The following is a 13,305-nucleotide window of genomic DNA, read 5'->3' on the forward strand; positions in this document are numbered from 1 at the left end:
AGGCTTGTGATAACTAGTGACCAGAAATTAGCATCCATCAGAGAGTGCCATATTGATCACTGTAAGTTTACCAGAACTGTAGATCAAATTGAAATACAACGACCGCTGAACATAATGTAGATAATTATACACGCCTCCTTGCAATAATAATTTGAAATAAATGCACATATTTTAAAAGAAAGGTGAACCATATCTAATGCCGTGTAGGCTGCCCTGTTACACGACCATCGATTTATATGATGTTAAACATAGTGAAGGTTAATTAAAGACCAAGAAGAGAGCATCGTTATAAAAAGAGACAGGGTAGTATTTTTGAGTATATTCATTAAGTTGAACTACACATGTATGCATTAATAAAAGATGAAACCAAACCAATGTCCTACTGTATTGGATAATTTACTATTATCACAAATGATAATTGCTTCTTGATAGCCACAGGATTTGTTCCATATGGACCAAATGCCGTAGGAAAACCCCCATTTTCCTTTCCAACCACCCCAACAAACAAAACCCTCTTTTAGATACTTTGGGATGTGTGCTGAAGCTCCTATTTACCCGGATTATATTCTGTGTATGGGGAACGAAATAATTGTTCCACATGTGCATTATTACAGGAACAGGAACAAATAATGGAATAAAAAGTTCCAAAGGAACTTTTGCTGTGGGGGAACCAAATCTTTATTAAATGTTGGCTGGAATTCTTCTGAGGATGCATATTGACCTACTCCACTGATGGTTAAAAGCATCACTTTCCATTACGCTCTGGACATGTTCACGGTCGTACCACAGGCAAGCCATGCCACCGTGTCGTTTAAGATATGGTGGAAGGTATCCTTTTGCAAATTCATTGCAAAGGCGACATTTTTAACTGATATTTTGTTTAAGAATGATATGTTGGCAGTTGCGAGTGAGAAGTGACTGGTCCTGGACAACAAAAAAGAAAGACTTCTATTTCACATTTAAGACCGGCCGCGAAGGAGTTGGTGGGACTGATATTCTGTTCCACAAACTGCATGTAGACACAATATTTCTCAGAAATTTTATTCCACAAATGACCTACTCTGGGCAGACTTGGTGAAGAACTTCACCTGGTTTACTCCCATCACTGCAGTACATCGCCATCAACAAAATCTGTTCCAAATTTCAGATACTGCCCAACAACCTTAGCACGCTTAAAACAGCTGCGGAATTCTTTGCTTCATCGTGAGTCCTGACATGAATCACCAGAGGATCATCCTATCAATAGATATGTGCAAAAGTACACACTAAAGTTCCTTCATGAAGAGCCTCTCCATTAATCATACTCCGACCTGAAGTATTGATTCGCACATATAGACGATTGTGACAGGAACGAGGGAGGTTATTAGACACTATCTCCCTGTTCAGGAAGTCAAAACTGTGGATATCTTTCTTTCCAATCAGCTACTCCAAAGAAATAAGAAAGAACAGCACAAGTATTGGCGGTTTTGTACTCTGAGCTCCATGTTTTGTTGGAGCGAGATTTGAAGAACTTTGTCGTGAATCTGGGCATTCTGGAGCTTGTCTCGAACGTGAATTACATGATAGGTGTGCGCCTGATCTTCTGCAAGATTCCTCCCCAATGTAACTTGACTGATCCATCATTAGTTACCTTGCCACGTTTCAGATGAAGAGTATAACATTTGTCGAGTCCAAACGTTATGCCATTATCGTTAAGGATAAAAAGAACCTTTCTTTCAAATTGGTATCTACTTTGGCAAAAAGCTTCATGTCAAGGAGATGAGTAAGCAGTGTTGGGGATCTATGCTGAGGAGGTCCAGCAGCCCATTAAAGACATGAGTAAATCAAGCAGTCACTCGAGGAGGTCAATACAGTAAAGAGACGCCAGGATCCATTCGTGAGGAACAGAATCATATGCTTTTTTGTAGACATTCCAGCTCATCTAGAGATTGTGGTGATATGTTTTAGCTTCTTTGAAAATAATCTTTGTACAAGACGTTTGTCCATGCACTCCCAGCATCCCTTTGACGCTCCTTTCTGCTCTCTGTAAATTATAACATTGGAAGCACAGTATGATGACAATAGACTTGTCAAACACATTTTATGTGACTGTGTCAACAACATGTATTTATAAAAATCATTGATCAAGAGGAGACTGCGACAATATCACATACCAAACATTGCAGTCCATAAAGCCAATTATAGCTACTCATATATACTCGACGTGAAGTGAGAGTGTAGGATGCACATAGTGACAGAAACACAATCCCTCTATATTTGTAATAAAAATATACGTCTTCATTTTGTTGGACATTATTGGACCCATTACATGTCAACACACAAAGAACATTTAAATGAAAAAAAATTACTTGGACATTGGTACTGTGTTACCATCTTCAAAACTGTAACCCGATGATTGTAATTGGGGGTAGCAGATGCTGTGTAATGGCGACCTTTTGTGACAGTGAACACCAATAGATATCCTGCGTCTGTTGATTTGCATTGGTGGTAGCGGACGCAATGTAGCAGGGAACTGGCTGCAATGAAAGTATATAAGCCAGTCATTTCATCAGTAGAACACCACATGTCCCAGCTCTGGTGAAGTGAATCAGGTTGTATTATATCTTACAGCAGGCAAAATGGATGTGTCCTACTTTCTGATGAGACTTCACAATATTATAAACTTGGAATCATTTCCTCTGTTCTGCATCTACCTCCTCATGATATCCCTCTCAGGTTACTGGCAGAAATGGACAAAACCACTGAATCTCAAACCGGTAAGTAAATTAAGGATATGTATCAGTGATGGACGAAAGTGTTCTTCGTTCTATGACTAACTACTACTCTGGCTGAAAGTAAATGTCAGCTAGCATCAACAAATAATGGAGTGCCTCCCTTCTTTCCACCCAGAATGGGAAATGAATACTTCAGTTCTACAATGATGTTTTCTCATTCTTAAAATTTATTTGGATATTTTCTTTTTTTCTTCTAAACATGAAGCCACACAAGCAGCTTATCAGTACATTCTCTTACAATCAGATGTGTAATATGTACGCATACTACAGGACATGTAAATATATACTCATACAGCAGACATGTGACATATATTCATACAACCACACATGTGATATATATTCATAAAACCAGACATGTAAATGCACTCATACAACCATACGTGTAATATATACTCATACAAACAGATGTGTAACATATACTCATGCTACCAGACAAGGAATATATACATGTACTCATACAACAGGGTGTTTAATTATTGCTCACAGAATCAAACTTGAAATATTTCCTTATACAAAGAACCTGAAACATATGTCATATTTGGGATTTCACTTTCTTAGTAATGTACACATGTTGCATTTGACCACTTTCTAAAACAATGGCATTGTGTAATCATAAAAAGATCCTGTTCAACGTGATCTACAAGTGCTACTGCTATGACGTCTAGGAGTATGAATCGTTTTTCAACTAAAATCATCATGTACCTACATATTCATGAACAACATTCCTATATATTTAATACATGTCAATCTCAAATAGTTATGAAGTGTTATAATGTTGTCTCCGGCAGCTACTCGTCGTTCACAACTTCATCTGCTGCGTGGCCAGCTTTTACACCTTCTACGGCTTCACCCGTGGAGTCTACAAAAGCGGCTATCTTTACTCCAAGGAAGTAACAGAAGAACTGACCTTTGTCTTTTGGGTCTACTACATGACCAAGATCGTTGAACTAATGGACACAGTGTTCATGATCCTCCGACATCGTCAGCGCCAAATCTCCTTCCTCCACGTGTTCCACCACTCCAGCATGCTGCTACTCGGCAACTTCGGCTACGTGTGCTTCCCCTACCCATGCATCGCTGTGTTCGAATCCCTGAACTCTTTAATTCATGTGGCTCTGTACTTGTACTATGGTCTTACTGCCGTTGCACCGAACAACCCTCCTCAGTGGAGGAAGCTACTTACACAGATGCAGATTGTTCAATTTCTTATTGATTTCGTTATATCATTTTATGGAATTGTGTACCACAGTTTTTGTATTTATAGCGTTTTTTATTCAGCAGCCATGGCTTTTCTATTTTCCAACTTCTATTATCGGGCTTATGTTAGAAAACGAAAACAACCTGAAGACAAGATCAAGTCAAACTGATGTGTGTTTGTTCAGGGTACTGGTAGAGATAAAAGTAAAACAGATAAATTGTCCCAGAGAGAGTAGTGTGTTTTAAACATCATGTTTCTGACGAGGTTTTGACTGTAACATCTAGATATAGTTCTGACAACAACAGGCTCAGGTTATGTTTGATGAAGGCCAGATGTTTAAAACTCAGAATCAAGATTTCATAATCTAATCAGAATAAACTGGCTTAGAATTTCCATCCTCGAGAGTAACCTTATTACTGTCTCGTAGTGATGCAGGTCTCGTGTAAAGGGCAGATTTATCAAAGACTGCAATTTGTTTTTAGCACACCATAACCTTCAAAATGGACTTCCTTACGCTTTGTGTGCAAGAGCATATGATGTCTTCTAAAATTGGTCTCTTAGAGGGGATTCGATCCAACTGCACTATTGTCTGTGCCTCCAGATATATAGATCGATACTGATGATGTCAGTCATTGGATTGTCTGGTCCAGACTCTATTACTAATAGACCAGCATCATATAGCTGGAATATTGTTGAGTGTGGCATTAAATAAATAAACTGTCAAAAGTGGTTAATAAATGCGCACTTTGGAAAACAAACAAATAAATAAATACACAAATAAGTAAAATTGAATAAATAAATAAATAAATAAATAAATAAATAAATAAATAAATAAATAAATAAATAAATAAATAAATAAATAAATAAAAGCAGTTATGCTCCCTTTTATTAAGCGTGATAGGCACACTCTGAAAAGTATATATGCTACTCAACGAATGTTCAAGCACTGCTTGATTCATTCATGTTACTACAGTTCATCTCCCATGACGTATTAACGGTCTCAGTATGAAAGAATTGTGTTGTCCTAAAGGTTTTAATGAGTTGGTGATTAGTTAATATCTTGGTGATTTTGCCTTGATTTAAATGTAATTATTATGACATGTTTACGAAGGGTGGAAATTATTGGTCGTATTATTTGAGAATTTTGTATTTTGTGGAATAAATGATGTGGGCAAAATCAGAGACTTAAACCATGTGGTCTCTGGGCAAACAAAAGCGGCATGTTTTCGATCTAGACTCTCACAGACTTTGCACACGTAATGGTTCTTCAGTAAACTGCTTGATAAAACAAAACTTTGCTTGAAAATTGTTTGACCAAATCTACAAGTGTTAAATAATACTTTCCCTGTTGGAAAGGTCACTGAAACACTGCCCACTTTCACACGAAATACAGTGGTGTTTTGCTGTCACGAAAAATCTGTCACAACAGAAGCGATATTTAGATGGGCATGCTCTTAGTGTAGCGTGAAGTTACGCCTCTGTGCCTGAAAGAACGGCTGCACATGACTTCCAGTGATGTAATTCCTGCATCTCAGACCAGCCAGATTGCCACTGACAATGACTCGTTGTGTCAGACCATGATATGAGATTCCAGCCCATACCATAACGCTTTCGTCAACAAACTGTCTACAAACAGCATACCGTTCACATTGTCGTGTGTACACCTTTTCTCTTTCATCAGACCTTTCCAGGTGAAATCTCTACTCGCCAGTGAACAGAAACACCACCCGAGTCCTGTTTGTTGCACAGTAGATGTTGTCTGCACCAGGCATAGCCTATCACCACCTAGTAAAATATCACCACTAATCCACCCATACCCCGTCCACTGACTTCCATGCTCCCTTTTATGCATTGTAACCACAACAATGTACATCAGCCTATTCTTTTCAACCATGTCAGTATACATCAACTATTTTATTGTATAAACTCATTCAACATATTGTTTTAATAACTATTACTCTGTACAGCTGCACACTCTGCTCAAATCACTCACCAGCAATCCAATGTACACCAACCTTGTCAATTGTATATACACACTTGCAGCTATGTATATATTCTCTATGCTACAACTCCATGTATCACTTGCTCGATAACGGTGCGTGCACCTTAGTCCAGCACCGAAATGTCGCACCCAATGCAATAAAGAAGTTGACTATCCACAGAGCTTGGTTTTCCTTCATCTATACAACTTCTAAAATGCCTGTCAAAGAAGATGCACCAGGCAAAAACGTACCTGCTGCTGACGGAGCATAATTGGACGAATTACAGGCATCAAACCCGGACCTTGTGCCCCCTCAGTCCGTTCAGTGCAGTCCTGAAGCTGATTGACATAAGCTAGGAATGTTTCGAGCATTGTCAAACAGGCAGACTGGAATCCATTCCTTAGATGAGTCAGCCAAATGTGGTTGTCTTGCTGACGTGACGTCAGTTGTGGACGGCCGGTACGAGGCAAATCTCGATCGTGTTCCCATTCTCATTATGTTGAAGCTGACCTTCATAGGGATGTGTTTCGGTAGACACCAAGATGTCTAGCCACTTCATCTGGGGACATTTCAGTCTTCATCATATTGCGGCGGATTTTCTGTAAGCCGTGACATGACGTGCACAGAGTTGGTTTGAAATTAACGTGTATTCAGAGGCTAGAAAATAATCAACCGTTCAAACTATTTTAAACATGTTTCTGTTAATAATGTAGGTCCCGTAGCTAATTATTTGGCAAAGTCAAGGTGCACGTACATGAATCGATAATTTAACGATACCCCCCTAAAAAACAGTCTCTGTGTTGGTCCTTGCACGTTGTTCCAATATATCCAAAATCCTTTTTGTCCAAACTGGAGTTTCGTATCATCCACGATCGTTCTATATTTCATAGTCCACGACCGTTCTATATTTCATAGTCCACGACCGTTCTATATTTCATAGTCAACGGCCGTTCTATATTTCATAGTCCACGAACGTTCCATATTTCACAGTCCAGGAACGTTCCATATTTCACAGTCCACGACCGTTCCATATTTCATAGTCCACGACCGTTCCATATTTCATAGTCCACGGCCGTTCCATATTTCATAGTCCACGACTGTTTCATAATTCATAGTCCACGACTGTTTCATAATTCATAGTCCACGGTCGTTCCATATTTCATAGTCCACGACCGTTCTATATCTCATAGTCCACGACCGTTCCATATTTCATAGTCCACGGCCGTTCCATATTTCATAGTCCACGATCGTTCTACATTTCATAGCCCACGACCGTTCCACATTTCATAGCCCACGGCCGTTCCATATTTCATAATCCACGACCGTTCTATATTTCATAGTCCACGGTCGTTCTATATTTCATAGTCCGTGACCGTTCTATATTTCATAGCCCACGGCCGTTCCATATTTCATGGTCCACGGCCGTTTCATATTTCACAGTCCACGGCCGTTCTATATTTCATAGTCCACGACTGTTTCATAATTCATAGTCCACGGCCGTTCCATATTTCATAGTCCACGACCGTTCCATATTTCATAGTCCACGACCGTTCTATATTTCATAGTCCACGACCGTTCCATATTTCATAGTCCGTGACCGTTCTATATTTCATAGTCCAGGAACGTTCCATATTTCACAGTCCACGACCGTTCCATATTTCATAGTCCACGGCCGTTCAATATTTCATAGTCCACGACTGTTCCATAATTCATAGTTCACGACCGTTCCATATTTCATAGTCCACGACCGTTCTATATTTCATAGTCCACGGCCGTTCCATATTTCATAGTCCGTGACCGTTCTATATTTCATAGTCCAGGAACGTTCCATATTTCACAGTCCACGACCGTTCCATATTTCATAGTCCACGACCGTTCTATATTTCATAGTCCACGACCGTTCCATATTTCATAGTCCACGGCCGTTCCATATTTCATAGTCCACGACTGTTCTATATTTCATAGTCCACGGTCGTTCCATATTTCATAGTCCACGACCGTTCTATATTTCATAGTCCACGACTGTTTCATAATTCATAGTCCACGGCCGTTCTATATTTCATAGTCCACGACCGTTCTATATTTCATAGTCCACGGCCGTTCCATATTTCATAGTCCACGACTGTTCCATAATTCATAGTTCATGGTCGTTCCATATTTCATAGTCCACGACCGTTCAATATTTCATAGTCCACGACCGTTCTATATTTCATAGTCCACGGCCGTTTTATATTTCATAGTCCGTGACCGTTCTATATTTCATAGTCCAGGAACGTTCCATATTTCACAGTCCACGACCGTTCCATATTTCATAGTCCACGACCGTTCCATATTTCATAGTCCACGGCCGTTCCATATTTCATAGTCCGTGACCGTTCTATATTTCATAGTCCAGGAACGTTCCATATTTCACAGTCCACGACCGTTCCATATTTCATAGTCCACGACCGTTCCATATTTCATAGTAAACGGCCGTTCCATATTTCATAGTCCGTGACCGTTCTATATTTCATAGTCCAGGAACGTTCTATATTTCATAGTCCACGACCGTTCAATATTTCATAGTCCACGACCGTTCCATATTTCATAGTCCACGGCCGTTCCATATTTCATAGTCCACGACTGTTCTATATTTCATAGTCCACGACCGTTCCATATTTCATAGTCCACGACCGTTCTATATTTCATAGTCCACGACCGTTCCATATTTCATAGTCCACGACCGTTCCATATTTCATAGTCCACGACCGTTCTATATTTCATAGTCCACGACCGTTCTATATTTCATAGTCCACGACCGTTCCATATTTCATAGTCCACGGCCGTTCCATATTTCATAGTCCACGACTGTTCCATAATTCATAGTCCACGGCCGTTCCATATTTCATAGTCTACGACTGTTCCATAATTCATAGTTCACGGTCGTTCCATATTTCATAGTCCACGACTGTTTCATAATTCATAGTCCACGACTGTTTCATAATTCATAGTCCACGGCCGTTCCATATTTCATAGTCCGTGACCGTTCTATATTTCATAGTCCAGGAACGTTCCATATTTCACAGTCCACGACTGTTTCATAATTCATAGTCCACGGTCGTTCCATATTTCATAGTCCACGACCGTTCTATATTTCATAGTCCACGACCGTTCTATATTTCATAGTCCACGGTCGTTCAATATTTCATAGTCCACGGTCGTTCCATATTTCATAGTCCACGACTGTTCCATATTTCATAGTCCACGGTCGTTCAATATTTCATAGTCCACGACCGTTCTATATTTCATAGTCCACGACTGTTCTGCATTTCATAGTCCACGATCGTTCCATATTTCATAGTCCGTGACCGTTCTATATTTCATAGTCCACGGCCGTTGAATATTTCATAGTCCACGACCGTTCTATATTTCATAGTCCATGGCCGTTCTATATTTCATAGTCCGTGACCGTTCTATATTTCATAGTCCACGACCGTTCTATATTTCATAGTCCATGGCCGTTCTATATTTCATAGTCCGTGACCGTTCTATATTTCATAGTCCACGACCGTTCCATATTTCATAGTCCACGGCCGTTCCATACTTCATAGTCCACGACTGTTCTACTGTATAGTATTATTGGAGGGTTTATTGGGGATCTACTCTTCCCCCTTTTCGTGGGCGACAAACTCTGTGCCCTGGAATGAACGGTTTCAGTCACGTCCATATCCTCGAGAGACCCGTATTTGTTTTATAACGGAATTCTGTTTTCTGATCCTTTCGGGGTTCTTTCACTTTGTATTTTTGAGGCTTAGGTTTATTTTTCCCTTTACTAATTTGTTGACTAGTGACGACTGAGATTTATGATCAGAAAATGGCTGTGATTGATTTTCAGACATAACCGGAAGTGAGTCTCTAGTTTAAGGAACCATTGCTGGGTTGAAAAACTGTGGAGAATTGCCTTTGACCTAAGTCTATTTTGTTTGACAGCGAAATGGACAAATTAGATACTTTAGAGCTTGACGTAGATGGTATTGTCGTTACTGTCGCATATGTGTCTTTAAGTTCAGTACCTTTCACAATTTTTTTTGCCTTTGGAAAAAAAAACTAATTTTGGGGGTGAATTTAATCTTGTTAGTTTGCATTTGTTCTTGGACAATCTTTGGAGAAGGATGAACGGTCACCTGATCATCAGCAGTTGGTGCATGTTTTAAAATCCACATCTGAGCGGGTTGGGGATGTAGGTGTTAATTTGAATGTTACAGTAACCTGCCTTCAGTGATTTGGGAACATTTGGACAAATGTTGGGGTTGAAAAACGTTTTACTCGGTGCACTCATCAGGCTGGTTGATTGTTTTTTTCCCGCACTCAACCAGCAGTGCACCCGAACGTAAGCATTTTGTGTTCTTATCATCCCCAACGATACCTTGAACACCCTTAATTCCTCAAAAGGGTTTATCTTTAATAGAGTCTTGTCAAGAGTGTCAACTGTAAGGAAGCGTGACCAATACCATCAGTTTGGGCGGTCTGTGGTCAGCATCAACAAGATCGGTTTCAAGTTGACGTTTGGAGCTTTTATCAATGGGGATTTCATAAGTCCTGGTTAGTGTCATCATTACGTTCATCATCCGAACACACCACGGTGTATCACTATGCCAATGCTAAAAACAAGTGGGTCTCCAACTTGCGGCACCAAGGATACTCAGAAGATATACCCAGCAGAAAAGCTAAAAGAATAATTTTGGCACCAGACTGACCTCTGAGCTACCTCCTTCTGAGCATATGACTCAGGCAAAAACAGACATGAAATTGTGCATTTGAAAGTATAATTTCAAAGTAATTCGGCCAAGCAGGAAAAAAGTTAACAGTTTGATCAGTTTTGAGTATCACCTAGTTTTAGCTCCAGGCTTGGCGAGACCAGCTGATTGATTGAACCGAGCCCATTCAACTATCTGTTTAGGTGAAGTCAGGGTCGAAGTTCCTGGAACCAGTGCCCTCAACCACCAGAATCCCGTCCTCCACCGACACGGGTGCAACCCACGTCAAACAGGTTGTCAAATTCTGTTCAAGGGCGCTTATTTCAGCCCTTAATTTAGGTTTAATATCTAATTTAAGTCTTCAGTTTCCAATAATCACACTCTTTTTCCAAATCTTCTAACTTCACACTCGGCTCGAAACAGACGACAGTCGTACTCACACTAGGTGACGACGTTTTTGGCCAACTCCGCGATGGTGTTTTGGGGAATTTTTCAGCTAAGCCTCCAAAATGTCTGACATGCTAGCTCCTGCTGCTTTGCTTTTTGATTGAACATTGACCACTTCCGCCATTGTTATGAACAATATGAAGAGAATATAACCTCGTATAATCAATATTTGAGCGATATGCGAAATTAACAAGGCAAATGAAAATCAACAATAATACAAAATTTCATCAATATTAAATGTTTCCAAAACAAAAGTTCCAGCCTTTGACTCATACCTTTCGTAGCTGGAAGAAGCCATTAGCCAGAGGACAGTATGAAGGTCAGTTGTGTGCTACGTCATCAGTAGTCGTGATAGCTAATATATTGACAAACATTACTGTGCACAATGTAACATTGAAGTTCATGTCTCGTAGTGACCATAACCATTATAACCATCAGATGTCCACAAGATGTAATTCCTCCTCTTGGCTGTGCAGCGGTGATATACCAGACTTGACGACTTCAGGGTTCTCATATAGTCTGTCGAGCAATGTTGCCTCAGGATTGCCGTATTTGCCTGCTGCTCCACGGACAGAAGCACTATCTTCAACAACTGAAAGATAGGTATTTCACGATTTGTCATTGCCGGTGGTGAGTATGGCCTGTAATGTCCACTGAGCCTTGATGGCAAGTCAAGTTGTCTGCAGACACACGCACGCACGAACGCACGCACGCACGCAAATATTATTCATATTTGTCAGAATATACACCATTAAAAACAGATCAACATCATTTTGATTTTTTTGATTTTTGAAATAATCACTATCACTATAGTTTTTTCTGAATAAATACAAACATATTTTCTCAATTAATTAATTAATTAATTAATTAATTAATAGAACTATTGTATTTGATCCCACAAAGTTGCTACAATTACTTCTTATTAATAACCTTTCATGAAATTTTGCTGTTAAGTTTTAAGGAATATGTCAGAAATGAGCTTCCAAGGGAACCCAATTTTCTGGGGTCATGACCTTTTAGTGTCAGTAGTTAGTAGTAGTGCTCATGCAGACGACCGGTAGATCGTTGCTGTCATGAATGAAAACTATTTGGGGGCTTATTATTTTCCCCCGGTGTTTTTGAATTTGTGCAGAAGCATAAAAATACGTTTGCTAAACAACATTTGGTGAAAAAAAATCACCTTTGAAACATTTGATTTCCACATCCGGACGGAAGAGACACGAAAACAACTTCTTGTTTACAAACATAAAATCTGACCTCACGCCTTCATGTGTACCGATCGCATGAACCTGGTAATGATATGTGCGCGAAATAGATGTCCCTGAATTTACGTTACGCAGCACAAAAAATGGCTGTACCGCCACCCGAACCGGCATGCTTGCTTCCCTAATATGCAATGGATCCCATCGATGGGAGATAACTCCAGTTGGACCTATGGAAGTTTAAGGGAGGCGATTGCGCAAGAATAAACTGCCTCACGTTAAAATGTATTATTAACTCCATAAAATTGTTTCATCATTGATGGAAAACTCCAAAAGTGGAATAACATGTATTTTTTTGCTGAAATAACTTGTATGAAATTAACTTACTGACGGAGCCCTTACTCTTTTTTAAACCCCTGAAACTTACTGTCATGCCATAACGAAACTGACATATGGATCAGTGGCTTTTACCGAATAAAATGTACCTTTTTATCCAAAAACCTGTCTTTGTTAGTGTTAATGTGACACATTTGGTTGTTCACATCTTGTTTGTTTGTTGTGCAACTGTGTCGTCACTTACTTTTTCAGTCTGCCGGCTATGCCACAGAGGAAGGCTCTGGGCCAACGTTGTCGAAGTTCTCCTAAGTGTCATACGCTAAGAGAGCTTCTAAAATCTAGACCATGCTCTTTAGGTTCTGTAGCACAAGCTGCTCAGGGGGGTGTAGGAGAGTCTGAGCGGGGTCCACCTCCGGTTGGGGCCGCATTGCTTTACTTCTTTTAAGTTTGACTGTAATCATTGTCAGATTGGGTTTGTTACTATAATGCAACATATATTATTTCTTGCTATTCATAAATCTTCATGTTGACAATTACAGTATATGATATTGAGGGAACATGTATTTTATCAATTCCTCAAATTTATAGATTGAATGATCAATGCACCATCGATCAGTTAATAATTATCTT

General features: G+C 39.7%; 1 protein-coding gene and 1 long non-coding RNA gene across 2 annotated transcripts; one reads left to right on the forward strand and one right to left on the reverse strand.

Annotated features, from left to right (window-relative positions):
• Window positions 1–654: 654 nt before the first annotated feature.
• On the reverse strand, window positions 655–11,471 carry LOC137284428 (uncharacterized). The gene is made up of 3 exons (XR_010956903.1): window positions 11,413–11,471; window positions 2,349–2,516; window positions 655–2,023 (listed from the first exon to the last, which is right to left on the reverse strand). It is a non-coding gene; the product is annotated as an uncharacterized lncRNA (long non-coding RNA).
• LOC137283750 (very long chain fatty acid elongase 5-like) lies at window positions 2,567–4,800 on the forward strand. The gene is made up of 2 exons (XM_067815420.1): window positions 2,567–2,756; window positions 3,563–4,800. The coding sequence occupies exons 1-2, from the start codon at window positions 2,619–2,621 to the stop codon at window positions 4,139–4,141; spliced, it is 717 nt and encodes a 238-aa protein (XP_067671521.1). The 5' UTR covers window positions 2,567–2,618; the 3' UTR covers window positions 4,142–4,800.
• Window positions 11,472–13,305: the final 1,834 nt, after the last annotated feature.

Source organism: Haliotis asinina, chromosome 5 (genome assembly GCF_037392515.1).
Source record: "Haliotis asinina isolate JCU_RB_2024 chromosome 5, JCU_Hal_asi_v2, whole genome shotgun sequence".
Classification (NCBI taxonomy): Eukaryota; Metazoa; Mollusca; class Gastropoda; order Lepetellida; family Haliotidae; genus Haliotis; species Haliotis asinina.

Bases quoted from the DNA above. Each gene is read 5' to 3' on its own strand.
- LOC137283750 (XM_067815420.1), top strand. From the start codon at position 2,619: ATGGATGTGTCCTACTTTCTGATGAGACTTCACAATATTATAAACTTG. The intron at 2,757-3,562 runs GTAAGTAAATTA...TGTCTCCGGCAG, and splicing joins AACCACTGAATCTCAAACCG to CTACTCGTCGTTCACAACTT.